This window comes from Parus major, chromosome 1 (genome assembly GCF_001522545.3).
Source record: "Parus major isolate Abel chromosome 1, Parus_major1.1, whole genome shotgun sequence".
NCBI classification, from domain to species: Eukaryota; Metazoa; Chordata; class Aves; order Passeriformes; family Paridae; genus Parus; species Parus major.
In genome coordinates this window covers 8,753,781-8,780,358 of record NC_031768.1, presented here as the reverse complement: position 1 = coordinate 8,780,358, position 26,578 = coordinate 8,753,781, and the positions used below count along the sequence as shown (strand labels likewise).

Below are 26,578 nucleotides of genomic sequence, written 5' to 3'. Positions count from 1 at the left end.
AACATGGGCCTACCTGCCCTGATTGGACATATCTGACAACTACAGAGTCTCTGTGGTTAAAAAGCACAAACAAATACAGAAACATCTAATACAAACTTGTGGTCCATCTACACATGACATCTGAAATCACTAGGCTGAAGCACATCAACACCCCATAACAGAATTTCCACTAAGAGTCCTATGCTGAAAAGGCTCCAGATTTATTTTCAGAGCAATCAGTGCAAATTTTTACAATTTATTCAGGATCCAAATGTGATTTATGTCCTTACAAATCTTACATATTCCTCTAGGGTTTTTGCTGCATGTACATAGTCTAATATTGGAAAACTGAAAATTCACAGGTCAAAGGCGAATGCTGATGGTAACTCACATTATCTCAGTTCCCTTTTTTTTTTGATATAATGTACAGAATAACAGAATTTTTTTGGGTGACAATATTGATCATACTCATATAAACTTACAAGAGGCTCAATATTCTTAACTTCAGATTTCAGAGAGAATGTCAGTGTGGCACCATCTCTTCCATCAACTTTATTTGAGATCAGTATCAATACTGCTTCAGCGGGGTGCAGGAAACGAATTGTGAATTCCACATTTATAAAGCCTTGTCTCCTATGGGAAAAAAAACAAAAAAACCCACAAAAACAGGGCTCAGAAATGTAATTTCAGGAGCACATTTCAGAGTCTTCCTAGAAAAGGAAGTAATTTGTTTCCTCTGAAATACTTCATTGTAGTATAACCTTCTGCCTAAGAGTACCTTAAAATATTCTAATAAAAGAACTATATAGATAAAGAACAATACTGAATCTTTATTGCTTTTTACATCAGTATATAGCTTAATTTTTTTTACACACACACACACTCTCACTAGCACAGGAAGTTCTCTTTCATTAGAGTATCACCCTAAGTTAACAACTGATCCCATTTATGCTCCTCTATCTGAATGGGTTTTTCTGAGTTAAGCAGTCAGCCTGTTACGCATTTTGTGGGGTGGATCTAGACAGTCTTAATCAAATTAATCATTGAAAAGTGAGAAAGAAATTAGTTAAAAACCCTTCAGAATAATTAGTGAAACAGAGTAATTAAGAGGGAGAAAAAACAAAGTTCTCTTGCACAAGCAACAGCTTCTCTCTAATGGGAAAACTGGAGAGGACCACACAGGAGAGTTTAGACTAGGTACAAATTCAGACTTTATTTGCATCAGTCCTTCAATGAAACAAGAACAAGAAGAAAACTTTAGTGCCTGAAGCTCTCATTTTGAAGCTCTCAAAATGTCTCTCTGATTTTGATATTAGTCTTAACAAGGCAGGAAGTCTCCAATTATCAGTTCTGGATATTGATGATGAAATACTGGAAGTTCTGTAAACCTGGCTCTTACAGCTTTCAAGTTCCTACTGTGGAGACAGTTCCAATTATGACACTGAAGAGTTGCTGAGTCCCCCAGAATCTGAGGCTTCTTGGTGCTGAATGGTGGTCCCCTCACCATTCAAAATGTTTTGAAAAAGCATGTTGTGATGCAGGCACCCAGAGGAATAAACTGCCTGAGACATACACTCCCAAAGCCACTATAAGGATCAAGTTTTAAGAAGTGTGCTCTGGTCACAAATAAGGACAGGCAACAGCAGTGTGCAGCCCTTTCTGCCTGATCTTTGCCCTCTGACTCGTGCAACAATTGAGAATTTGCATTTAAATTGTTATATTCTGTGGCAAAACCACAAAGTTGCTCAGTTTTTATCTCTATTAATACACGTTGTGTCAATGTAAAGTGAGGGGAAAATTATCTTCTGGAATTGTTGTATGACCTTGAGGGTTTTTGGTATTCCTGCTGTGAACTGCAAGTCTACACAGCACAGTGCAGTGCCCTGGAGAGTGGGAATCTTGGATCAAGAATTCATGATGCCATGAGCAACATGTGACACTCAGCTACACGAGAATGTCAATCCCATTACTGTAATTTCCAAACCCACCTACAACATTATGATCTAACATAAAGAACCTGCAAGACTCCCATATGGCTCGTCAATTCTTGGAATTTTTAACACTTGCACCAGAATATTAAGAAAGCTATTAGTCTCGAAGAACCTATTTTTCATTTAATGATCATGACATTATGATAAACTCTGAAGAGGTTACTGTGCATGACTGGCATTTCCACAGATTTTTATTTCCATGCAATTTTTCAAATATTTGTTTTTATATATAATGCCAAGCAGCAACAACAAGGTTGTGCACATTTTCTTCTGTCTTGATTTTGCTTTGTGGTTTGTTTTGGGTGTTTCTTAAAGGTGAAGTGGAAAACAACCATGGTATTGACCTTTCATAGAAACACATGGTATTTTCAAGGATGAAATTTATATGATAAGTCTTTGAAGTAATTGCAAAGAAAATGGAATCAAATCAGCCTCACAGCTTGCTGAAAACATAGCATTATTTGTTGTTCCCTTTGCATATATTTATAACAGGCATGTAATTTAATACTGACGTATTGATGGTCCTTAAAGAGCACTGTATTTGAGTCTTCTTGAATTTGACCTTCACAGTTTATTCTCATATAAATGTTGATCTTTTTTTTTTCTTTTTACAATCTCTAATCCATTTTATCTGTAAATGGATATTTTGCTGATAAAATTAAACCTTAAACTTAAACCCTGTTAACTGACAGCCAGAGCCACCACATCCCTCTTGTCTTCACTAGTTAAACAGGGATTAATGAAATTCCTGTGTTGATTCAAAAAGCTGCATAGGACAGAAAGAGCAAAATTTACTTAGTGAACAAAAACAATGAGATAGTGGTATACCATGAGTATTTCTACCAGAAATTATAACCTAATGTTTTCCCAAAATTAAATCTCTCTCAAATCATTACAATGAACAAATAACTACATCACATCCATCTTGGTGGGGAGGAAGGATGGGGCAAAAAGATGCAGTGTAATACTACTCAAACCTGTGTCATGGTCTCTTTAATTCCCAGTCATGCCTAAATTTAGAATAAGAACCAAAATCTGAGACTTCAGAAGAAAAGAAATCTACCTGCTCATGCTTCTAAAATGCATAGATGTACAAAATGTGAATCATTTTGTATGTGAAAAAAAAAATAGATACTTTGGAGACAGATGACTCCTGTAATGATCTGAAGGCTTATATATTGCTCTTAAAGCTCTATTGAGCTCAACTGCAAGAATCCCACTGAAATATTCCTCTAGATTTGTTCCAGGTTAAGGAGAAAAACCTGACCCTTATACCAACTAATTTTGCCCTGTTCGCAGTTGAACACATTTCTAGAGTTTCTCCACTCTTAAATTAGAAAGTTTCTATTTCTGTAATGTTACAAATAATAATACTAACAAGTCATTACTTACGTAGCAGGAATGGTAACATTGTTTCCCTTAGGTAAAGAGAAATCACCAGCATCTCTTCCCACAACAATAGCACTGTATGCCAAAGTATAATTGCTCGGGTTTTTCAGGCGCACCTACCACAACAAAATACAACAAGATCAGATGATTTTTACTCATTTTTTAGACTATAAAGGGTGTGTTCTGCAGGTAAGTTCCAAAATACAAACTAAGGATATCAAAAAATAAGGAAGTATTTCAAATAATTGGGTAGATAATTTTCCTTCTAAAGGAGTACAGATTTCTCACAGACTATCCAACCTTAATTTTTGAGAGTACAGTGTACACTGCACTCCTATGCCTGTGAATCCCTGATTCCTCTCTTTGATCTCAGATTTATCAAATTTGTAGATTTTTTCATGTGCTTTCAAGCATAGGGAAAAACCAGAAATGAAATCCCAAGACTGAACGGAATACAAACAGAAAATGCACACTTTAATCTTCTATATTTAATAGCCAAATAACATGAAACCTATTAATTATTTGTTGTAGCTTATACGTAATATAAACACATACATACACAGAGTGTTCTAACCTTGCATTACTACAAATCTAAATTCAAAGGTATCATTACCTGCTTCACAATAGTAGCATGGAGAGGACCTGTAAATTCTATACTGCTCTTGGGTAAGTACTGAGGGAGAGTGTCATACAGGTGGACACACAAAATAAGCATCATGACAGGGTTTGGATCACAGATATCAGTGGCCTAATATTGAAAACAAACAAAAAAAAAATTACAAGGTGTTTAGTTAAAAATGTGCCTGGATAGACTAAAGAAGAAGGAAAAAAATTAAGATAATTCTCATTATAAAAATATTTTTAATCTAACCTGTAATAACTGGATTATTCTCATGACTAACATGAATAGGAATCTTGTCACTGCACAAAAAAAACCCCTAATTAATTAAAAACATTGACATGTTCTGGTGATAAACCTAGGGTAAAAATTAAGCTCAACTTTTTTCCCAAAGGTTTATTTTATATATAATACACATAATTTAATATACATAATTTAATTTATAACATACATAATTTAATTTAGAAAATAATACATAATTTAATTTAATGAAATAAACATAATTTTATTAAATGCAGCATAAAAGAAAAAGCAAGGAAACTTTACTGTCTGGAAAAACATATGTCTTTACTAGCTTAAAAAAATTTAAAATCTTTTAGTTTATGTAAAATACCTTCTCAAATACTCCTACATACAGTCTTGTAACTGTTTATGAAGACAATTTCACCTTCCAAATAACAAAAATTTAATTGTTTCTATTGCAGATCCTTTTATACTTTTGAAAATTGCTTTATAAAAGGTAGCAAATATTCCTGAAATTTAAATATTTGATTTACAGAAATGAATTTGAATGGCAGCTACAAAACATGTCAAACTTTAGTCCTCAGCAATTCTGGCAAGTCACTGAGGAGAGTGGTGAAATTATTTGCCACAGAGTATGAAAAAGGGTGAAAAAAACCCATTTACTCTTCTGGAATGTCTTTAGTGTTGCAAGAGAGATGTATAGACATATTTATCATCTTAACTATCTGAGCTAATTTTTATTTTCAAGTTAAAGTTTATTCAAAGTTTTCAAGGTAAAGTTGTCTTGCCCTGTGCCCAGTCAAGCAGCTCATCCTACTCCCAGCAGCTCTCACACAGCTCCTGCTCTAACCTTCCAAGAGAGTGGTACATACATAACTGGGCACTGATCTGAGGTTCCCCTGCAACTCTCCATGGCTTCCTAGTTAATGTTTGTCCTTGTAATTCTTAAGAATAATTTCATATACTCTTCATGCACTGATGTAATCATACGTCTCATCTCGTAGTTCTATTTAATTCTTTCACCACTGGTTGAAGATTCAAACTTCAGGATGCATTCACTATGCAAAGTAAAAAAGCTTCTACTCTGCCAAAAGCTTTACACCTGAAGTCTGAAAAGTATTCTGATTTTTCCATTCTTTTATCTCAGTAATGGCTGTTGAATGTTAACCATTACTCCAATAAGGCTGTGGTTTTATACCCCTACTTTTCACTCTTCCTGCATTTTCATTTAAGATAGGAAAGATGGTAGAGTAATTATCTGTAGAAGATTTTCTTCTGTCACCTACTTCTTTCTACTCATTTCCACTTAGATGAGAATTTATTCCCTCAGAAAATACAGTTCTATCCTGTGAATTCATAAAACTCCATTTGTGCCATTTATCTACTAGTCTAAGAACTAATCTTAAAGAAAATAGTAATACATTTCTTAACAAGATTTATCAGAAAATTCACAGACTGTAAATATTTGCTTTTAAAAATATGTGTTAGCAAACAACAGCAATAATTATAAATTAATTGTAATAAATAATGAAGTCTGAAGGGAAGTAAAACAAATTTCCTTTACTGGCTATTCCAAATCACTGCACTTTCTGTCCTGATCTTTGTCACACACATTCCCTCCACGTTGCAGCTATCCACCATCCTGTCTTGTAATACTTTATTTTAGGCTTTCAGCTGAATCTTTTTCAAACCAAAGATTGTAAAACTTAAAAATTTCAAACACAAATTAAAATCATGTGGAAAGCCACCACTAATACTCTAGAGTTGAATTGTAACTCGTGATTAGAAAGTAGAAACCATTTATTGCCCAAAGTACTCCATCTTAAATCTAGACCTTAAGCCTTAACAGGATTTTAAAGCTTTGAACTCCATTAAAAGTGTCATTTAAACCTAAAGCTGAAGACTTGCAGACAGTTGAACTTCTGTATTATTACAGATTCTTAGATTTTTAGATTGAAAATGCCAGCTGTTCCACATCTAACACGTCTCAGCTTGTGGGGTTAATGCAAATGTCCTGAGAGTTTAAAAGCAGTGACAGCCGGAGTCAAGAACTTTGCCAATGCTATTGGAATATTTTAGCCTGCTAAACTTCAGAGACAAGACTATGAGAAAATTCCCAAATTAAGAGACTTCAGCAAAAGGATTCATGTATTTTGTTAGTTTTATCACTGCAGAGCAAGATAGTTCAGAATTTCTACAATAACCTTAGAAAAGTACATATGAATTTCAATAAATCTATGTAAAATGTACCCTTTGAATTAAAATACAGAACTTGAAGATCCAAGATCTGTTCCTTTTTCTGGTACTGACTGATTGTACCTTTGTTTAAATTGTTAGTCTGTACAGAAGTGGATTAATAAGTGTAGACAATTTAGTCTTAAGACAGGTACATTAAGGAGAATATCTTAGAATTCTGCTTCCACATCTAATGTGTTCAACACCCTTTTCATACCTGGCATCAAGCCTCTGCCTTCATGTGCTGAACTACCTGTTTTTCTTAATAAAAGCTGAGGGAGAATATGCCTTTGTTTTGAAGGTTTTACCCAGATTACTTTTTTGCTTCCTGTCAGTAGATTTTCTTTGTTTAGCCTGTGATACCAAAGGCATTTCTAACAGAGTGATCTGCATCAGGAAGTGACAAATACAGCAGCTGATATAAATGGAAATAGCAGGTTAAATTCTCCCTGTAATCATAACACAACCAAATGGAAAGGGGAAAAAAAGTTGTAATTGAGCTTTTTTTTTTTTTATACTGCTTTGTTCACACAAATAAGCTCTACCTCTGATGACTAATGTCATTAATTCCTTTGGCAAGTTTCCTCACACACTTTGAAATATTGTGTCTATTCTACTGCATCTTCTGCTCCTCCAGACAGCCCAGTCCAATCCCAGAGATATAAACAACTCAGAAATGGACAGTTAAAGAAATGCAGACTAAGAGCAGGAGAGAACTGGGTTTGGGAACAATATTTAACCTATGTAAGGTCACCGTATATTGAAAATTTGGAGCAATAGAGCAATAAAAACTACAGAGATGTAAAGCATGTTTACTAAACATATAAAAGAGATCCCAAGCAGATTCTTTCTGGAACAAATTATTAACAGTTATGAACATTGTATTCCTCCCAAAAAAAGAACACCTTTAAAAAAGCTTTATGGTTTCGAGTGAGTACTTGAGTACTAATCTCACCAGCATCCAAAGCTGATGATTTCTGTGTGCATCAAACCTGGGACAGAATTCTCATGGGCCTTCATGGTGAGATGCATGTAACTGTCACCAGACATTCAGACAATTTCACCCTTTCTTTTTATGGTTAAGGGCATGATGTTTGTTCTTAAACATATTTTTCAAAATTGCCTTCCAATAGTAATAAAAAACTTGATTTGAGTTTTCACTGTGTGATTTAGGATGCTAAAATCTGAACTGAATTAATTTATGTTCAGCTAGCTGTGCATGCGTGATTCTACAAAGCAAGGAATTATGGAAATTACTTCTAATTAAGTCTATACATATGAAGCAGAATTTTGGTTTCCATCAAAGAGTAACGCATCCTGAAACAAAACTGTTTCACTACAATCTCACCTTAACTGCATGTGCAACACTACTTTACATAAAATCAAACCACAAATATTAATATATAGAAGAGCTGCTAGTATAAAATCACCTACCTTTATGTCTAGATCCAGACTAATAGCATGCAGAGCCTTCACAAGTATCAAGGAGTTGTGCAGAAACTGCTCATAAGTTTTTGGATTAGTATACATCTTTATGAAGTGAGTGGGAATCTAGACAAGACAGAGAAATCAAATTCAACCTTCCACTAGGCAAAATTACTGATTTTGTAATTTTGCTCATTCAGCAATCAATAATATCTAAATTTTAAACTGAAATTCCCTGTTAAGAATAAACACAGTAAAAAGAAAAACGAATATTGAAATAATTGCCCATGACTTGCTAAATGTTGGGATGGATTTTTTTTCTTTTTAAAAAGCCCATAGGCCAAGAGTTGCTGTTAAGGAAATTTCCCTGTCCAAGTACCCAGGAGCCACTGGCAGCCATCTGAGCTGGGACTGAAGGGCCCATGCAGCAGGAGGGTGCAGTGGGTGATGGAAGCCCTGCTTGATTCCCCACACACCCCACTCTCACCTTCTCAGACAAGGTTTCCTTACTGTCTCGACCTCAGGTTTCCCACAGCAGTCTCAGCCATCTGGATCCTTAAAATAATTTAATCTTAGTGCAATAACAGAAGTACACCTTGATCTGGTGCCTCTGAGGAGGGACCCTGTGGAAAGGAAACCCTGGGCTTTTCCACAGCCTCAGTGTGAGTGTGTGAATGTCTGGGGTGTTCCTGCTGTGTCTCTCTGGTCACCTGGCTGTGCCTCAGGTCACAGAACACCTGCTCCAGGTCTCTTTTCTGGGGCTCCCACCACCCAGAGCTCCACCACAGCTCACAGCACAGCCACCCCCGAGCACTCTGTGCACTCCTCGACATTGCAAAGGAAAATAAGGCATGAACAAACACACCAACTTTAATAAACTGCATAAAACTGCAATGCACAATATTAAAAACCTTCTTACCAAATATGGACAATAAGCTGCTATCTGTGCTGCCAGTACCAGACCATCTAGAAGATCTCGGTCAAAATTCACTATCCACCTCATGGGTGGTATTCCACCTGATTAAAACACAAAGCAAGATTCATGAGGCTCTCTTCTCCCCAAGATGCCTATCTTGTTCTAGATATGATAACTGTTTTAAATCACTGAGTAGAGGAAAGAACATAAGAAGGAAACATCCATTCACATGTAGAATTTCACTGACATATTTCTATTTCACAGCTGTTGCTGAAAACCTGAAAAATCTCACCTAGAATATTTTAACTATTATTCACTCTGCTGCAGCCTGTAAGAGTATTCATCACAGCAGAATGGAAAACAAATAATCTAAACTTAACTTCATAGATTACGAGCCTAAATATATAAACTTTTTATTGGTAAAGGCCTAACATTAATAGAGCTACATGAAACTCATGAAAACATGCAGAAATTCTTTAAAAATGAAATGTTTAAGACACAAAAAGGAAATGTTACTGATTTTCTTTAAGGTCATATTAAATTATCTGGAATAAATGCAATACAAATGAGAGCTAACAGCTCAACTGTTTCTGCACACATCATCACTTCTACAACTGTTGTAAACCCCAATGCCTCTGAGGGTTAGATAATTTTTTACGTATTTCTAATTTTTTATTAAAATAAAACTGATCATTAAGAAATTAAATGTAGTTTATTTATAATTTTTTATTTGAAGCATCCATATCTTAAAGTATTTAACACAGCATTTACACAACTTTACTATCTCAGGTGCAAGCTCCTAAATTTAGGAAACACTCTGGATTTCAGCAAGGTTTTCAGATAAACTGGGATCAAGCTTTTTCATATGGGACAAATTAGATTCATTTCACTATTACACTTAAAAAAATTAGTTCAACCCACAACAAACCCCTGTACCAGCTCCTAAGCAAAATCTGTGATTATGCAGAAAAAAATCAGACATTTATAGACTACAGTTGAATCATCATCAAAAAACTTAAATGTCTATCACTTCAACTTGCAGATGCTTCAGCATACTCATACAGCTTTAGTAAGAAAAAGCAGGAGCAGATGCTGCACAAACTTATAAACAAAGGTCTGTAAATCCATCTGAGCTTAACTCTGTGACATCAGTAATGATTTTAGCTTGCCACTGCTTCACTGTGGTGATGTTTAGGGTTAACCCAGAATCCCTTATTTTTTTCCTATTCATGCTGTGAATCAGTTTAGATAATATTATTGTAAATATTCATTAAATATATTTTTATTAAATATCTTTTTTAAAAAAACCGACAGTATTTAAAAGAGTATTTGCATGAATATTTAATTTTCTTTAGGTTTCCAAAATAAAATTAAAACTTGTATTAATCTCACTGTGTCAAAATTATTTTTTCTTTATTGCTAAACTGAAAGAGCCTTTTCAAGCGGAAAACTCAACTTTCAAGTCTGGAAAACTCCATATTGGAAAGTACCAAAGATGGAGTCTGACTGGATATACAATATCTTCCTGTTCCTTATGACAAGAAGAGATTACAGTAATATGGGCCTCAACATCTAAATTGTAACAGTATTCATTTTAACTCAATTCAGACATCCATTTTACAAATATCTACAGTAAGATATATTAGTTTCATCCCATCTTCTTGGTAACCTGCTTGCAGTTATTTTAAAAATATTTAATGTAGTCACTGCAAAACAAATACTTTAAAAATAGCAAAATACATTTTTGAAAGCATACTTTCTTTCTGAAAAGTCAGTCTTTCTAACCTAAATTCATCATTTTATTGATCATAGTTGGGACCTATAAAAATCAATAAACTGTCTTCTTTTTTTATTAAGAGTTCAGACTCACTCTCAGCACATAATATCAGTATTTGTTATAAACCACCATTTCTAAACTTTTACTTTTAACTTCTTAACTATTTCTGCTTTACTAAGTCAAATATTGAATTATTCTTCTGGTTACTAATCTAGATTGATTTGCTGAGCATAGTTATGGAAACTCATTAAACCATATGCTTTGATCAAAAAAAGTACCTTTATTTTTTTTATCCTACTTCATATTTTACTTTAATTATACTATTTGTTACTTTTAGTCTTCTGGTGGGAACATTACTTGAGCACACTTAAGCAGTAGCAGTTGTGCCTGTATCACAGAATGGTTTGGGTTGGAAAGGACATTAAAGATCATCAAGCTCCAAATCCCTGCCATGGGCAGGGACATCACACACAGCACTTTTGTACTTTGTTGTGCTCTCACTAATCCTTGCTTTCCTGCTGCTAGAATTCTCTGTGTGCCAACAAAGTAGCTGGGGAACAAAGCTGGCTTTAAAAAAAGCAGCGAAAAATTAATTTACAGTTTAATCTGGATCACCAATCCCATTTTGACATGCAGCCACATAAATGTGCCAGTGGAAATGAAACATAGTAGGATTAATTTTTTTAAAATCGTTTCTTGAACTGTAGCTTTATAGTTGTGTCAGTGGGAACATAAAGAAAAAAACCCATTAAGTGGAATATTTTCCCATTTTAGCTAATTAAATACTTCTATAAGCATTTTTGTTGTTTTTCAGTTAATCCTTCTACTATCAATCAACATAGGCAAAGGCTTGTGAATAAATTAGTCAGAAAACATAATGTATTTTTCCTAATTACATCAAATCTAGCAGAACATCTGCCAGCAAACCACTCTACAGTAATTAAGTTTTTAAATAGAATTAGTCAATTTTAGCAGAAATAAACAATAGAAATCAGAATTATTACTCAGGATACCTCTAAGCATGTAAATATATTAAATTTCATTTGTACTGGCATTTCTTGCAAAAAAAACCAAAAAATCAATTGGAGCTTAAGGATAAAGATTTTCATCCAATGTAATGATAAAAACCCGGCCAAAAACAGTTTCAAACACAAATGGTAACAGGTAGCAAACAACTCTGTGTGACTGGGGACAGAGGGAGAGAAAATTGTCCCAACTTTCACTTCTGAATCTTGAGACACTTCTGAATCACTTGAGACAGATTCCTGCTACTTGCTACTTGCATCCCAAAAGGGCTGCCTGCAAATTTTGATAACACCAAGACTAAAATGGCACATTCTAAATCTCCCATTAATGAAGAGGAGTGAGACTGAAGCCCCAATTAGGCAGATAATGAACTGTGCTCTGCATATAGACTAATGAGATTAGGAAAAATGGGGACTTGGAGTTACAAAAAGAAGCAGCAAAAAAGAAACATTTCCAAAAAGAATCCACGGCCTTGATGAGACAACAGGGGGCTGGAAAGAAGGTGAAAAAAATTCATAATTGGAGGAAAGATTCTGGAAGTGGGAGAAGATTCTGAAGATCAGAGAGATGCACAGAGACAAATGTCACTGGATGTCCAGGGAGTTTGGATGGACATGAGATTGGTGTCTGTGAGCAGCAGCACAGCAGGAATTGACAAAGACTTTTCCCTGATGTTCCAGCAGCCTCCCTGGCACAGAGGGAATGTGAACAGTGCTGTGGGAAGCAACTGGATGTGTGAAATTATCCAACAGGGCAAGAGTTGGTCCTACAACAAACCCAGGATCCTGACCCACCACAGGGTGTTTTGTACTCTGTCTCACCCATGACAAGAAGTGAAAATACTTGGCAAAAGAAAATAACTAAGCAGGGTTAGCTTGGAGTGGATGTACAGACATTTATGAGTGCTCTCAAACACTTGTTATGGTTATGGAAACATAAAAATATATTGCAAAAGGCCTCTGCAAGGGATCTGAAATGAGAGTAGTTCTGTTTCACTTCTTGATTCCACTCAGCCCTAAAAGAAGAAGCATGCACAGTCAATTCAGTGATTTGGGACCAACTTAACTCTTGAATGCATTTACTTGTAATTGGTTTGCTGGGTTTATTTTAACTTGTAATGGAATCATGTTGCATGATGTAGCAACCAAGTATAACTGCATTGTCTCCATCATTCTTGTGACAGGTTAAGACAAGTCTTGAAGACACTGCTTGCTTCATTCATGAAGCATTTCTACATAGAAACAGCCAAGTTTTGCCATGGCACTCTAATTATTGACCACCTTTTTTTTTCTTAATTTGTTTTAAAGTAAGTCCAGATTCATTGAGTTTTTTAAAACTTGATGCCTAATGAATCAATAGAAAGTCTACAAGAATTTGCAATGCTTTTTTTGCCAAGTTCTATTTCTCACAAAAAAAAAAAACACCCACCAAAATGAACATTTTTTTTATATTTAGGATTAGATTTGAAACCTCAATTTTTTTGTGAGATATGAAAACTATTTTCCATATTGAGATAATCAAGGCAATTCCTACAACAATTCTACACAAAAATGACCAACCACTTACTTGTTGGCAGAATACCAAGCAACAGTCACCATAAATTCCTCTGGCTCTCTTTTTTTTATTTCTTTGACATGCAAATGATACAATGAACCACAGAAAAATACTATGCATTTTAACTTCTGTAAGATTTTGACTACATTCTGCCATAGAAAAGCAATGAGAATGTATTCTAGGAAAAAGATCCTGTAAAGTGAAGCACAAACTTCACCAATAAACAGTAACCCTAACTGCTATCAGCTGTCCACAGAAAAAAGCCCTAGATTGTATACTTTCCAGTATTTTCATATGAAATTTTTAAAAATTGCACAAGATTATCTTACTCCCATCTGGAGATAATATAAAACAGATGAAAGGACTGGCTTTGGGAAGAAAAATTGGTTGCAAGTATTCATGAGGAAAGGACTATAATTTAAGCTCTTGAACAACTGGAGTAATGATCTGAAACAAATGGGATGAAATCCAATAATGATGCTTGCAGCATACTACAATTAAGAGTAATTCATTATGCAAGTGCTAAATGGAAAATTGGATAGAGAGAACTTCTGCAGGAAAGAATTTGGAGAAAACAGTAAATCCAATACTGTGGCAGAAAAAGCAAATACTGTGCTAGTATGCCTTAACAGGAGAGATGCATCTTAAGCACACAGACTGATCTTTTCACTTCTGTCCATTTCTGTAAAATCTCACCTGGTACAGAAACCAGAAGTGGGCACCAAATTCAAGAGAAGGAGCAAAAAAGAGGGTTTACAACAAAAATCCATGAGCTGAGTACAGGGAAAGAGTGAAAGAATGGAAATGTTTTGCCAAGACGGGGGAAAGAGAGAAACTGAAGGAGAAGATAACAATCTGCAAACATGTATAAAGTTACTAGAAAAGCAAAGATTCATTGCACACAATATTTTAAAAGAGATATGACAGACTTAACCCAAAACTTTCCATGCCTGAGTTTATGTTAGACAATAGGAAACTCTTTCAAATGGAAATGAGTGGGAAATTTTGGGACATTTTCACCTTAAGAAGATTGTGGAATCTCCTTTTTCAGAGATTTTTGTAGAAGCCTAGGCAAACACCTGTTGAATACACTACAGTTATATTCAGATTAGTCTTTGTACATCAGAAGTAAGCAGATTATTTCTGGTCTTACCCTCCATTTCTGGGATTTACTGTGAGTTCTCTTTGAGTTTCACTTTTATCAACTGATCAATCAACTGGATAAGCAGAAATATGATGTACTGGAATTATCTGGATAAGAAGACCAGTGCCACCACTGCCACAATGCACAGAGTAAAACTGGTCTTATACCAAGTATTGAAAAATTTAAAGGATCAGATTTAGTTTAATCTACTAAATTAAAGAGCTATATTATATGAAACAGTAAGAACATCAATAAATCTTTAAATAAAATACTGTATTTCTTGTGAAACATTTTTTGCTGTTTTCAAAAATAATAAAAAAAATTTAAATTCTTGCCATCACTTGAAAAATCTTTATATCTAAGGAGGCACAAGAGATACCAATGATAAATCTTCCCTTACATAGCCACAAGCAATTTTTTCAAATTCCAAGTTACTGAAAAAAAGAGGAAAAAATATACAGAGCTAGACTACTATTATATGAGAATTTTCAAATAAACCAAATACATTCTCACAAAAATCTTGAAGGTGACAGCCTTCTGTGATTAAAGGTATGAAACAGGGCTTTATAAGAAATTGATAAATTAGACTATGTTATTAAGAGTAGCAATGGAATGGTGCTACAACAGCAGTCTTTGTAAGTAGGCATGACACCCAGAGTATGAACTAGATGTTGTTAAATAGCTCAGTGGAATACACAAGTTTGTTAGCAAAGGAAGAAATAAGTTACAGTCTTAAGCAGCAAACTCAAAACACGGTATTTTACATAGAACAGATTTTAAATTTACCTACTGCTTCAGAATATTGTGACACAAGTCTGCATAGGTTGAAAATACAATTAAATCTGCATAATGGAAATCTAGTACAGCATTACAGGAATGCCACCTCCACCCAAAGCAGTCCTGAATTTCAAACCAGGAAGCCTTACAGTATATATAAAGCATTTCTGTACATTTACAGTGGTACTCATCTCTAAGCAACTTCTGTTGAAGGCAGAATACTGAGCTACATCAACTTTTAATACATCACAGCATGTCCTTTCAATGTAAACTAGAGCAATAATAATGGTTTGTATTATTATACAGCAAATTCTTACTCTGGAATCTGAAAATCTCTGGAGGTGGAACTAATCTATAGCTCTAATAATATCTATAGTACTGTTTCAGTAGCTTAAATCTGGCATTGAATAATACAAACATTTAAAGAAGAAATATGTAACAATAACCTTTCCTGTACATGATAACATTAGAACCAGAACAAGCTTTGAAATTATAGTACTGAAGTATATAATCCACAGCATAAGAAACATGAGATGAAATATGCCTTTGAATAATTTTTGAAAAGGCTATCATTTATTGCTTAAAATTTAAGATTAAGAGATTGATAACATATCTGCCTTCAAACACAGAGCATGTGTAGCTACATTATTCCTAACATGGCAAGCAAGTCTAATTTTATTAGAGATGAAAGGAAAATTACAGTTCCTACTTCAGGCAGGATGCAGGATACAACTCTTGTTCATCAAAAGTGATAATTATTCACCTAAGAATGCTTGAAATATCACTGACAGATCAACTTAATACCACTGTCAATTCATAATTCTAAGCAGAAAAGTTCAAGAAGCACCACATGGGGCAGTAACAGAAAAACAGAGATGCTGGGGATATGTCCCATTTATTCCCATCTGCTGCAGAACACTTTTACCCTGAGGCATGCACATTCATCTTTCTGCACCTAAAAATATTCCTATAGTCTTTCACTCTTTATACAGTTTTGTTTTATTTTCACTGACTTTTATCCTGAACAATAGCTTAAATTGACAAATTTCTGAGGGTTTTATGTATCACGTAAGAGCAGCATCACCGTACATTGGTCTCCATTTCATTGGCCTTCAACAAGCCCATGTGGCCTCCCCAGGACCCTGAACATCCCATCAGCTGGACCATGCTGGAAACAGGGCTGGTGACCTCTTGCTTTCTCTCATTCATTTCTTTATTTCTCTCTTTCTTTTCATCTCACCTCTTTATCCAAAACCCACTGCCACATCCTTACACAGTACGTCGGGGACTAATGTAACTCCCATGATAAGTGTGTGATTTGCTACTAAAACCTTGTGAGTTTTTGCAGACCCTGACTTTTGTCATTCCTTTCAATTGTTAGTATTTATGAATCTTGGATGATCCTTTTGCCTTAAGGGTGGGACCTCACACCATGGCATTTCACTTAGGATATCATTTAAATTTAAAATGCCACAAATCACAGCAATTCATTACAGCATTGCTGGCTTCTAGACTGGCTTCACAATGATTATTATAATGTCTGTATTCTGTTATTTAGCTAAGAAAAAAAAAAAAGTTAAATACTTCTCTCAATGAAATTTATTGTTTGGTATTTAAAATGAATTAACAGAGTATTTCTCACACTTCACAGTGTGAAATATGTTTTCCCCTCAAAAAATATCTGAAGTTGTATTACTAAATCCTCAGCTATACCACACTCAATATATATATTTTGCATGCATTGAGGAAGTAACATTAATTACATAAATAATCAGAATTTTTATTTATTCCAATAATATATAAACACTACCAAGTTCCTTGTCTGGCTGAAAGCAGAATTGCTGTTTAGACATCTCATAATGGATTGCAAGTAAGGAAACAAAATTTCTTTCTAAGCATTTGTGTGATTATTTCACTTTAGAATAGTGTTTTTGAGGGCCACCATATAAGCATGCAAGTCTACAAACATAAATAGGTATGTATATGTATGCATATATGTACACACAAACATAAACAAAAATATACATAGGCCAAAGAGTTCAGGCTTTATTTTATTTTTTTAACATCTTTTTGACAGGTTTTCAAATATGAACCCTTTGAATGTTTTCAATATAGAACTCCAAGGATTACCCTTCATCATACTTCTATTTCCCATATTCATATATTCATTACGAATAATGCCAGACAGTATAAATTGCACAAAACAATTTTTTATATTACTCAAAGATCCAAAAAGTTAAATGAAACATGAAGTTCTGCCTATTTCTCAATGGCATATGGACTTTAAACTCATAAAATAATTATTTTTCTCTTTTTCATTAAATAAAATTCTGATACAATCTCATGGGTTTTTCAGCTATAGGAAACAAATATGGAGTGTTCAAATCAACAAAGAAAGGCAAACAAGACTGAAAAGCCTATTTATTGGGTTCCATATTTACATCCTATGTTTCATTCTTATGTTCTGCTATGCAGGTCATGAAATATAACACAGAAAAATGGTTTAAAACTTTGCTAATTTATATTTCAGGAAATATTTTCCAGGATTTATCACTCAAGAACAATGTGGTTTTTTTTTCTCTTTGTTTCAAGTCACACTTTTTATAATCATGATAGCAGTTCATTAGGTAGATTTTTCCTCTTCTTTATTTCAGCTTTTTATTCAGTGTGTGAAAAGCAAGATTCATACATTCGGCAAATTCATACATTCATCCTTCAAAGAGTGGAAGTATTCTTTAGTTTCTCAATTTTCTCTGAGAACTATTAAATTGAGATATAAAAATCAGTGAATTCCCTAAATAACCTTCCTAAAAACTGGGGAAAGAAAGGAGAGAGGACAGAGGAAGAAAAATTCATGAAAATATAGGAAATAAAAACTACATTTTTCTGAATTGCTATGTCAGAAACAACCTTGAATAAAAGTTCTACAGAATCAGTTTCAAAATAAGAATTCTATTTAACTCTCATAAAATTTTGAGAAGATATGTAATCATACTAAAATATCTCCTCCCCTAACATTTTAAATCAGATGCCATGCTGAATTAATAGCAAAATTAGAAAATATTAAAAATTAAAACCAAGAAAACCCAAGCTCACTAACAGGGAAGTGAATAAAATGCATAAAATCCAAAACTTTCCTAACTGTAAATAAGAGTCTTTTGATTGCCACTATGCCTAAGATTGCCAGACATACCTACACTGGTGATGGATTTGAATTTCTCTTCCCTCTTAAACAGATTTCCTCAGTAAAGCGAAGATGTGTCTGCTCTGGGGACAGCTCCTGAATCTCAGACATAGACTGACTGTTCAGGTATTGCTGATATTTACTGGCTCTCATCTTCTCTAACAATTTTATATGAAATATAGAATTACCTATTATTTTCAAAATGTTCCTGGAATACGCTGAAGAAAATTTCCTATTTCCAAAAACATAATTTATCTTTTTTTACCACGGTCAGAGTCATAATTAATAAGGAGGAGACATACAGCTTCTCAGGAGACTATTTAATTCACCAGTCTGAAAGATTTTTTACTGTTTAGGGACTAACAGTAGGATGTGAATTCCGATATTTCAATACTCCAGCAACTCCTTAATGGTTTTTCCTGACTTTTACTTTTTCATGCTATTAGCAATTAGTCTTTCAGAGAGAAATGTTGAAAAGAAACATGAAGATAAGGAACACTAGAAAGTAAACTGAAAATTTATTACGCTCAAATAATTAATGCTTCCTCTGTTATCATTATTATTGTCCATATAATGCTTTAAGTGGGCACTGAATCTTATATTTCATGTATAATTATAGTCTCAGCATAACAGGCATAGCTGCATTTCAAGTTTTATGGCATTTGGATTCAAGTTTCAACATTGCTTTCCAGTTTGTGGTCAACAAGACATAGTACAAAGCTGTCCTTCCAAAACACATGCCAACATGCTTTTAAAATGTATTTATTTTTCAGGAGCAGTAAGGAGAGAAGATGTGGAGACACTAAACTCCTTACTAATGTTCTCTCTAAGCTATTAAGATCTTAATTCTGGCAAGAGAAGACTTCTGATGAATGGCATAGTTATCTCCAACTTTAGAAGAGTGTAATAAAGATGAATATTTGAAACCGCTCTGCACTGCAGTAGCTTAGGCTTTTCTCACTGCCACATTTCATTTTAAGGAGCTTAGGTATCAAAGGAAGGACTGAGAAATGTGGCCAAGATAGATCTTTATTTATTTAGTGGAAATTGATCACCCAACAGACTATTTTGGGCTGAAAACAGCAGGTCAATACATTTTGCTAGTCAGGGCTAAATATTCAAAGCAGAATGTTTGGATGGTAATATGCAGGAATGTAAATGTTAAGCAGAAAGTGGTAATTGTTGTCTGATCTGCACTGTAGTAAGAATTGAAAAAATAAAATAATAAAAAAAATAAAATAAAATAAAATAAAATAAAATAAAATAAATAACAAAAACAACAAAACCCACCCTAACCCTTCTCTTAAAATCAGCTAATAATTACAACCAAAATTCAAAATTGAGGATATATGGGACTTTCAGCTGAGCTGCACGAACACGTAATATACTCTGACATTTTCCCTTATGACACTTAATTTCCTCTGGAAAAGCCTGCTTAAACACTTAGTTTAAAGCTAACATAATTTAAAATGTCAAAATACCTGAGTATAATTTTACAGATTAACCTTAACATCATAAAACTTAAAGGACCAACAGTATATCAAAATATTAAATCTGACAAGTTATATAAGCTCTTCTCCAGTGCATGAACTTTAGAAACAAATTCAGGCTAATGACCCCTGGGGGATATTACTGGTGACCAGACTCCAGGCAGACTTTGTGCCACTGACCATAGCCCTTACAGCCTGGCAGTTCAGCTTCATTTCAGTCCACCTCACTGGGCTCTTAAATGGCCTGTGCTTCACCAGTTTGATTTTGAGGATGTTACAGGAGGCTGTTGATAGCCTTGCCCAAGCTGAGAAAAACATCCATGCTCTCCCCCTGTCCACTGAGCTTTCTTGGAAGGCAATCAGGCTGATCCAGCATGACTCTCCCTTTGGAAATTTATGGCAACTACTCACTAAAATTTTACTGTATTTATGCTTGGTAATGTTTGCAAAGACTATTTACTCCATCAGCATTCCAAAAGACAAGATGAGGGTGACTGGCTTTGAAGCTCCCTGGTTTCTCTTTCCAGACAGGAATGAATCTCTTCCTAACTTCCCCCCTCAGATTGTCCTGACCTTTCCAAGGGTATTGAATGTGACCTTGTGACACTGGCCTGTGAGCACTTGGTGAACCCCATGGATCTCCTGAGCTTGTGTTCATCCAGTGGCTCCCTAATCTGATCCTCCTCCACCAAGGCTAAATCTTCCTTGTTCCAGACTTTCCCATTTGTCTCAAGGGCCTGGGACTGTTCAGTGCTCAATCTTAAACAGTAAAAACCAAGGTAAAAAAGAAAGCATTTGGTCCCTCAAGCCTTTTCTGTGTTCTTTGCCTTCAGATTCTTTGCCACATCTGACAGAAAGAACAGCACAGCAGATGCAAAACAAGCTAGAGGAAAGTGAAGGCTGAAACAGAGGATTCAAAGAGACATTGAGGCAGGTCATCTCTGAAACGAAACAGTGTAAGTTTGCACAACTAAACACCTTCATAATGAAAAGGCATAAAAGTAAGACCATGAATTTCACAATTTTTCAGAATTTTCTCTCTTTTTTTGGATTGTTAGATCTTTGCAAAAGCTCATTTATGCTTTTTGACAAGTTTGATGAGAGAAATGGAAATATAAGCAAAAGAAAAGTGCATGCTTATATGCACACATCAAGTTCTTTCTGTGTCCCCTACAGAGAAGAGAATACAGAACTCATGAATCAAAAAACCTATAAAGTTGATATAGCAAGGCAGTATCTGTAACTTCCCAGATGCAGGAAGTATATAAACTCTGCCTTTTCATTCCAATCTTGCACTTCTCTGAAAGCAGAGAAGTGTAATTCAGTGAAATTGTGGGAGAGAACTATAATGCACATAAATCCCTGGTAGTAACCACAGGATTCATCTTCACCAGTGACCCAAAGTCAGAGCTACAATCAGATCTGCACTAATTAATATATCAACCTAGTGAGTTATCTGTACTGACAGCATGATTTAGCAGAATTTATTATTGTTTTCTGAGAATACCAATATTGTAATTAAATTGTTCTTTTTGGGTGCCAATTTTGGGGAGCCTTTTGAGCTAAATAATTGTAAAAAGCCCTACTTTACAATGCTGATAACTATATCATGACTTATTAAAAACAGACCCCTCATTTTTATATTACTACTCATTACATACTCTTAGGCAACTAAAATAACACTCTCAATAATTGGCTCCTTTAATGCATCCTTAGTACGTATTCCACTTGGACATCTGCAGCTTTTTTGTCTAGTAATGTTCACTCAATCTGCACTTTAGGATTCAGATTCACTCTTCACATCTTTAGAGACTACAACTCAATTAAAAGTTTAATGTTAAATGAAAAATATTTTGGCACTCAGATTCTCCCCATTGAGCTCCCACAGACCAGAACAAGGCCATGCCTCTACACACAGGTATTACTGCAGCCTGCAATCCAGAGAACAGACAGAGGGGATGAGAAATTTATCCATGCAGCATTTACAGTGAGCCACAACCCTGGCCAGACAGAGCCATTCTCTCTCCAAGTTACCATCTACACACAGAGGGCTCAGAAAAGCCCAGCAGAGCAGAGCTTGCAGCTGTAAGAAAGCTCCACTAATGCAGGCACAGATAATAAAAAATAATATATTGCAAATACACCCACCTACTGCAGGGCATGCTATTTAGCTAGGGAGCTCCCAGAATTAATCATAAGACCAGACCCAGACTATACAAAAAGAGCTAGTTTCTGCTGGATGCAGGAGGTACAGACTAACATTTCAATCTTACCAGCAAAATATTCAACGTATTTGAGAATAGCCATTACAGTTTTCTTCTTCACAGTAAAATGAGAAAAGCAAAGGGATAGTCAAAGCATATGCAAGATAGAGATTCTGCCCAAATAAGACTTATGGAAGGTGACATCCAAATAAATTATCCCTAACTGAAAGAAGTCAGAAATCGCTTGAGGCAAAAAATAACACCAGAATTTTTTTTTTCTCTGTATGGCTTATGAGCCATTCTGGAAGTCATCCCTGCTTATCACCAGATTGGCCTTTCTTGGTGTTCACCACACACCCAAAATTACTACTGAAAAAGGTAAGTTAGGGTCAAGACACAAAAACTAAAAATCATGAATGAAAATAGAAGTAATAATTACTAGTGGTTGAACAGTTTATCAGATTTGAATACCAAAACTGCCTAGATCAGTCTTAAATGGAAAGGGTAATTTATTCAACCTTACTCAAGCAATCATGAGAGTCAACCTGCCCTTGCAAGCAGGACAAGATTTGTAATCTGAAACCTTGGTCTCTACTGTCTTCCCTAATATCATGGAATAAAGGACATACAAAAATCTTCTAAAAATTCTGAAAAGCTACCTCTCAAACACAGCACTATAAGCACACATAGCAACAACTGTGTCTGACTATAAACAGGAATATTAAGATAAAGTAATTACTGTTAGCACTTCCTGACAACCTCAATGAAAAGAAGAAAGTGAGAAGGTTCACATCACCCTTTATGCCTAGTTAAAAACTGTAAGAACACACAGAACACAGAACAGTGCAAATGAAAAAATGCTGATCTTGGAACACAGAAATACAAGGAAATTAAATACATATGGGTAGGCAATAACTTATACCAAATAAACACTTTTGGTGGAAATTGTCACAATATCTCTATGAGTAACAATTGCAAAAGTCTACAAATGGAGTATGAGAAGAAAGAACATAGTGAGAGAATCTGCTCACCTCTTTGACTATCTTTCCACACAATTTTTCGATTTTTCTCATAATGTTTATTCAACCAGATGAGGACAGTTCGTTCATGTCGAGAATATATATTACTGGATAAAGGTTCTGATTTTATTCCTGGTATGTTCTGCAAGTTTTCCAAGCTTGATGGGTCAGAAACAATACGGGAAGAAACACGTGGAAGAACAAATACCTGAAGTGATAAAAAATGTTTTAAAGCATGAACTATAAAAAGAATTTTGAGCTGACAGATTAAAAAAACAAACACTTCAAAGTCAAGAGGTTTTCTAATTTAGGAAAGGTTTAGGAGATTGCACATTAGCACCCACATAACCACTGCACAGGATGGTGAAAGGTCTCAAGGGCAAGACAAATGAGAAGCCACTGAAATCACTTGGTTTGTTCAGCTTGGAGATGGCTGAGGAGTGACCTAACCACAGTTTACAAATTCCTCAATGAGGGCAGAGAAGAGGAAAAGATCCTGCACTCAGTGGGTGGTCAGTCACCAGAACAGGTTGGAAGTGGTCATGGCACCAACTCATTCAGAGGTCAGGGAGCATCTGCTTTAAGTCACATGGTTTAGTTTAGGTAGTCCTGTGAAGAGCTGGGAGTTGGACTCAGTGCTCCTTCCATGGTCCCTTCCATGATTCTAAATATTTATTGTTTTCAACTTTTCTCCAAGTTTGGATGAACCCTGTGAAACCACTAGGCCATCTGTATTCCAAGAATTACTGTGCATATTCTATCCAAAGCACTAATTGCTGAGTTGCTTACACTGATGTCCAGCACAATCTATAGACATACAAATTGTACCTTTCCTGACCCAGTCGCTTATTTAGGTCCAAATTACACTGATTGTTTCTCCTGAAAAGATTCACATTAAAGGCCTAAAATAAAATTCAGGGCAAAATTGGTTTTCTGGGCTGCAAGTGCACAGGGGTGGCTCATGTCCAGCCTCTCTTCCACCAGCACCTCCAAATCCTTCTCAGTGGAGTTGCTCATTATCTGTTCATCCCCCAGCCTGGATTGATACTGGAGATTTCTTCAACCTGACTGAAATAAAACCTGACTGAATCAAGGCATTTCAAGCTACCCATTTTTAAGGGTTTCATCTCTTCAGGAAAAAAAAATCAAAACCCAAACAACAAAACATACATGAATACTATTAATTTTGGTGGGGTTCTGCTCTGTGCTAGTCTGTCATGGACCTGTGAATACTACAGCAGATTGAAAGAACAGGAAAGTGATTTGCTTTCTGGTAACTATAATTGCATTTTTCCACACCCCTGTTCCTATGTGTTCTTAAGTCATCTGTCTCAGCCTATGTATACATACTGTTCCGTCTCTTATTTTTTATTGTGCTTTCCCAATCAATAATCACATAATCAGAGAATAGCTGGAAGGTGGCTCTGACGATTGCCTGGCCAAACCTCATGCTCCAAGAACAATCAGAGTGCTTTTCCAGGATTGCATTCCTCTGGGCTTTGGATATTTCCAAGGACAGTTAACTCCACTAACCCCTCAGGACATCCATTCTAGTGGTCACATTCTAGTGTGTGACCACTTCAACAGGAAAAACATTTTCTTAAGTTTAAAGGCATTTCCTACATCTCAATTTGTGCCTGGTGCCTCTTACCATGTCATGAGGCATTACTGAGGGGTCTGGCACTGTCCTCTTTACAAGTAACCTCCCCTCAGGTATCGAAACACATTTCTTAGATACAACTCCCTGCCCGAGCCTTCTCTTCTCCTGGCTGAACAGTCTCAGCTCTTTCAGTCTCTCCCTAAATGTCAGATGCTCCAGTCTCTTAAATCATTTGTGGGATCCTTCACTGAAGTCACACTCCAGTACGTCCATCTCTGTCTTGTACTGGGAAGCACAAATATTAGCTATATTTTTAATCCATTTTCCATGCCTTGGAATAGAAATAATTTTTTTCTTTTAGGCACATAAATGCTACTGATCATTGATGAGCACAGAAGTTTTACTTTGGAAAACATGACACTCAAGTTTTTTTTTTCTCTACCATCAATAAAAATAAAATTGAACAAAATTTGAGAAGTCTATACCAAGCAAGTTGATCATATTTTAAAAGAAATAGGTATCATAAAAAAATGCTCAGCTGTTTAAAAATTCCATTGAAATGTAAGGTAATAAATGCCACACTTATACATCTAGACAATTATATCTAGTAAAAATGTTTCTAAGCAAAGTAACATAAAAGCATGACAGAGATTTCTTTACTTGCACTAATATTTATATAACATTTAACTCTACAAAATGCAGACTGTTCTAATATAACATTTCCTTATTGGAATATAGTAAAACAATTATAAAGCTTTAAAAAAATTAAAATATTCTCACTCTCTCTTTTTGAGAGAAAAAAAAAAGATTTTTTTTTTTTTCTCTTAGAGAGAAAAAAAAATACTTACAAGCATTTTGTTTTAAAAATGTGTTTGGAAAAAATAAACCTCCAATATATTATAGTTTTTTTTTCAAAATAAAGCTTTTGGCTATCAGTTCCTTAGAATCTGGTAATAAATATTTCTGTGATTTACCTTGTATATCTGCAGCAGCACATCTGTCCAAGCTCGTTTGCTCATTGTCTCAAACGTTCTGTCCTCCAGAACGAAAATAGGCCTGCCACTTAATTTGCCTGAGCTCCTCATGCTTCCTCTCTTCACTTCAGGTGTAAAACACTACAGATAAAAGGATGGGAACTTCTTTTCAATATTCATTTCATCAGTTTGGATAGGAAATTCACAAGAGGACAATAATGAATCAATGGCATAAATGAGTGATAATATCTACTATAGTGCAATAGTGACCAACATTAAAACCATTTTCAGTTCAGGAGTAAGAACCATAATAAAGAACTGACAAAAGTTGAAAGCAGAAATCAGGAAACAGGGAAAACACACAAAATACTTAAAAACGGTAAAATCTGTATGATAATCTGATCTCTACTTTAAAACACACCTGTTGGGACATTAATATCAGGTATCAACAGTATCAGAAGGAATTGGAAAAAAAAAGAGGGATACCAACATAAATGTGGGAGTCAACTTAAATTCCTTCTTAGTCTTAGACATGTGCTTAGATTTATGCGATCCAAAACAGTCACCACAGTAAGTACACTCATGGTTCACCAAGAACTTCCACTAGTATTCAAAAGACTGAAACTAAGCACATGGGCTTTGTTTAAAAGAGAAGAAACACCAAACCTACCTACCCTCAGTCCAGTATTCACTTCTGTCCATATCTCATAATCTTCAGGTGAAAGCAGAAATTCTGGCATAACATGAGAAAGATATGCTCCTTGGCTTCTGAAATCACAAAGCAGGAAAAGTAAATAGGAATGATAATTATTTTTAAGAGAAATCAGATTTTTTCAAGTTGTTCAACCTTTGTGCAATCTTCTCTACCTGAATAGCCTCTGGACTAGTGATCCACCTCCATTAATTGCTTAGATAAGCTTCATGGATAGTAATTCATGTTCAATTCCTATGGCTACAACTACACACTAAAAGAACATACAACTCTCAAATTGGCTTCTTTATGAGCATTGTTCCTCCATGAAGGATTTATTA

General features: G+C 35.1%; 1 protein-coding gene across 1 annotated transcript in view; it reads right to left on the bottom strand.

Annotated features, from left to right (window-relative positions):
• Positions 1 to 26,578, bottom strand: part of CFAP47 (cilia and flagella associated protein 47) — a 259,171-nt gene that overhangs the window by 173,296 nt on the left and 59,297 nt on the right. Inside the window, exons 31-38 of the mRNA XM_019008576.1 lie at positions 26,221 to 26,314; positions 25,547 to 25,687; positions 22,985 to 23,180; positions 8,801 to 8,898; positions 7,891 to 8,007; positions 3,973 to 4,107; positions 3,363 to 3,475; positions 462 to 612 (exon numbers count right to left, since the gene is read on the bottom strand). Coding sequence (XP_018864121.1) covers positions 462 to 612; positions 3,363 to 3,475; positions 3,973 to 4,107; positions 7,891 to 8,007; positions 8,801 to 8,898; positions 22,985 to 23,180; positions 25,547 to 25,687; positions 26,221 to 26,314 — 1,045 coding nt within the window. The remainder of the gene's footprint in view (positions 1 to 461; positions 613 to 3,362; positions 3,476 to 3,972; positions 4,108 to 7,890; positions 8,008 to 8,800; positions 8,899 to 22,984; positions 23,181 to 25,546; positions 25,688 to 26,220; positions 26,315 to 26,578) is intronic.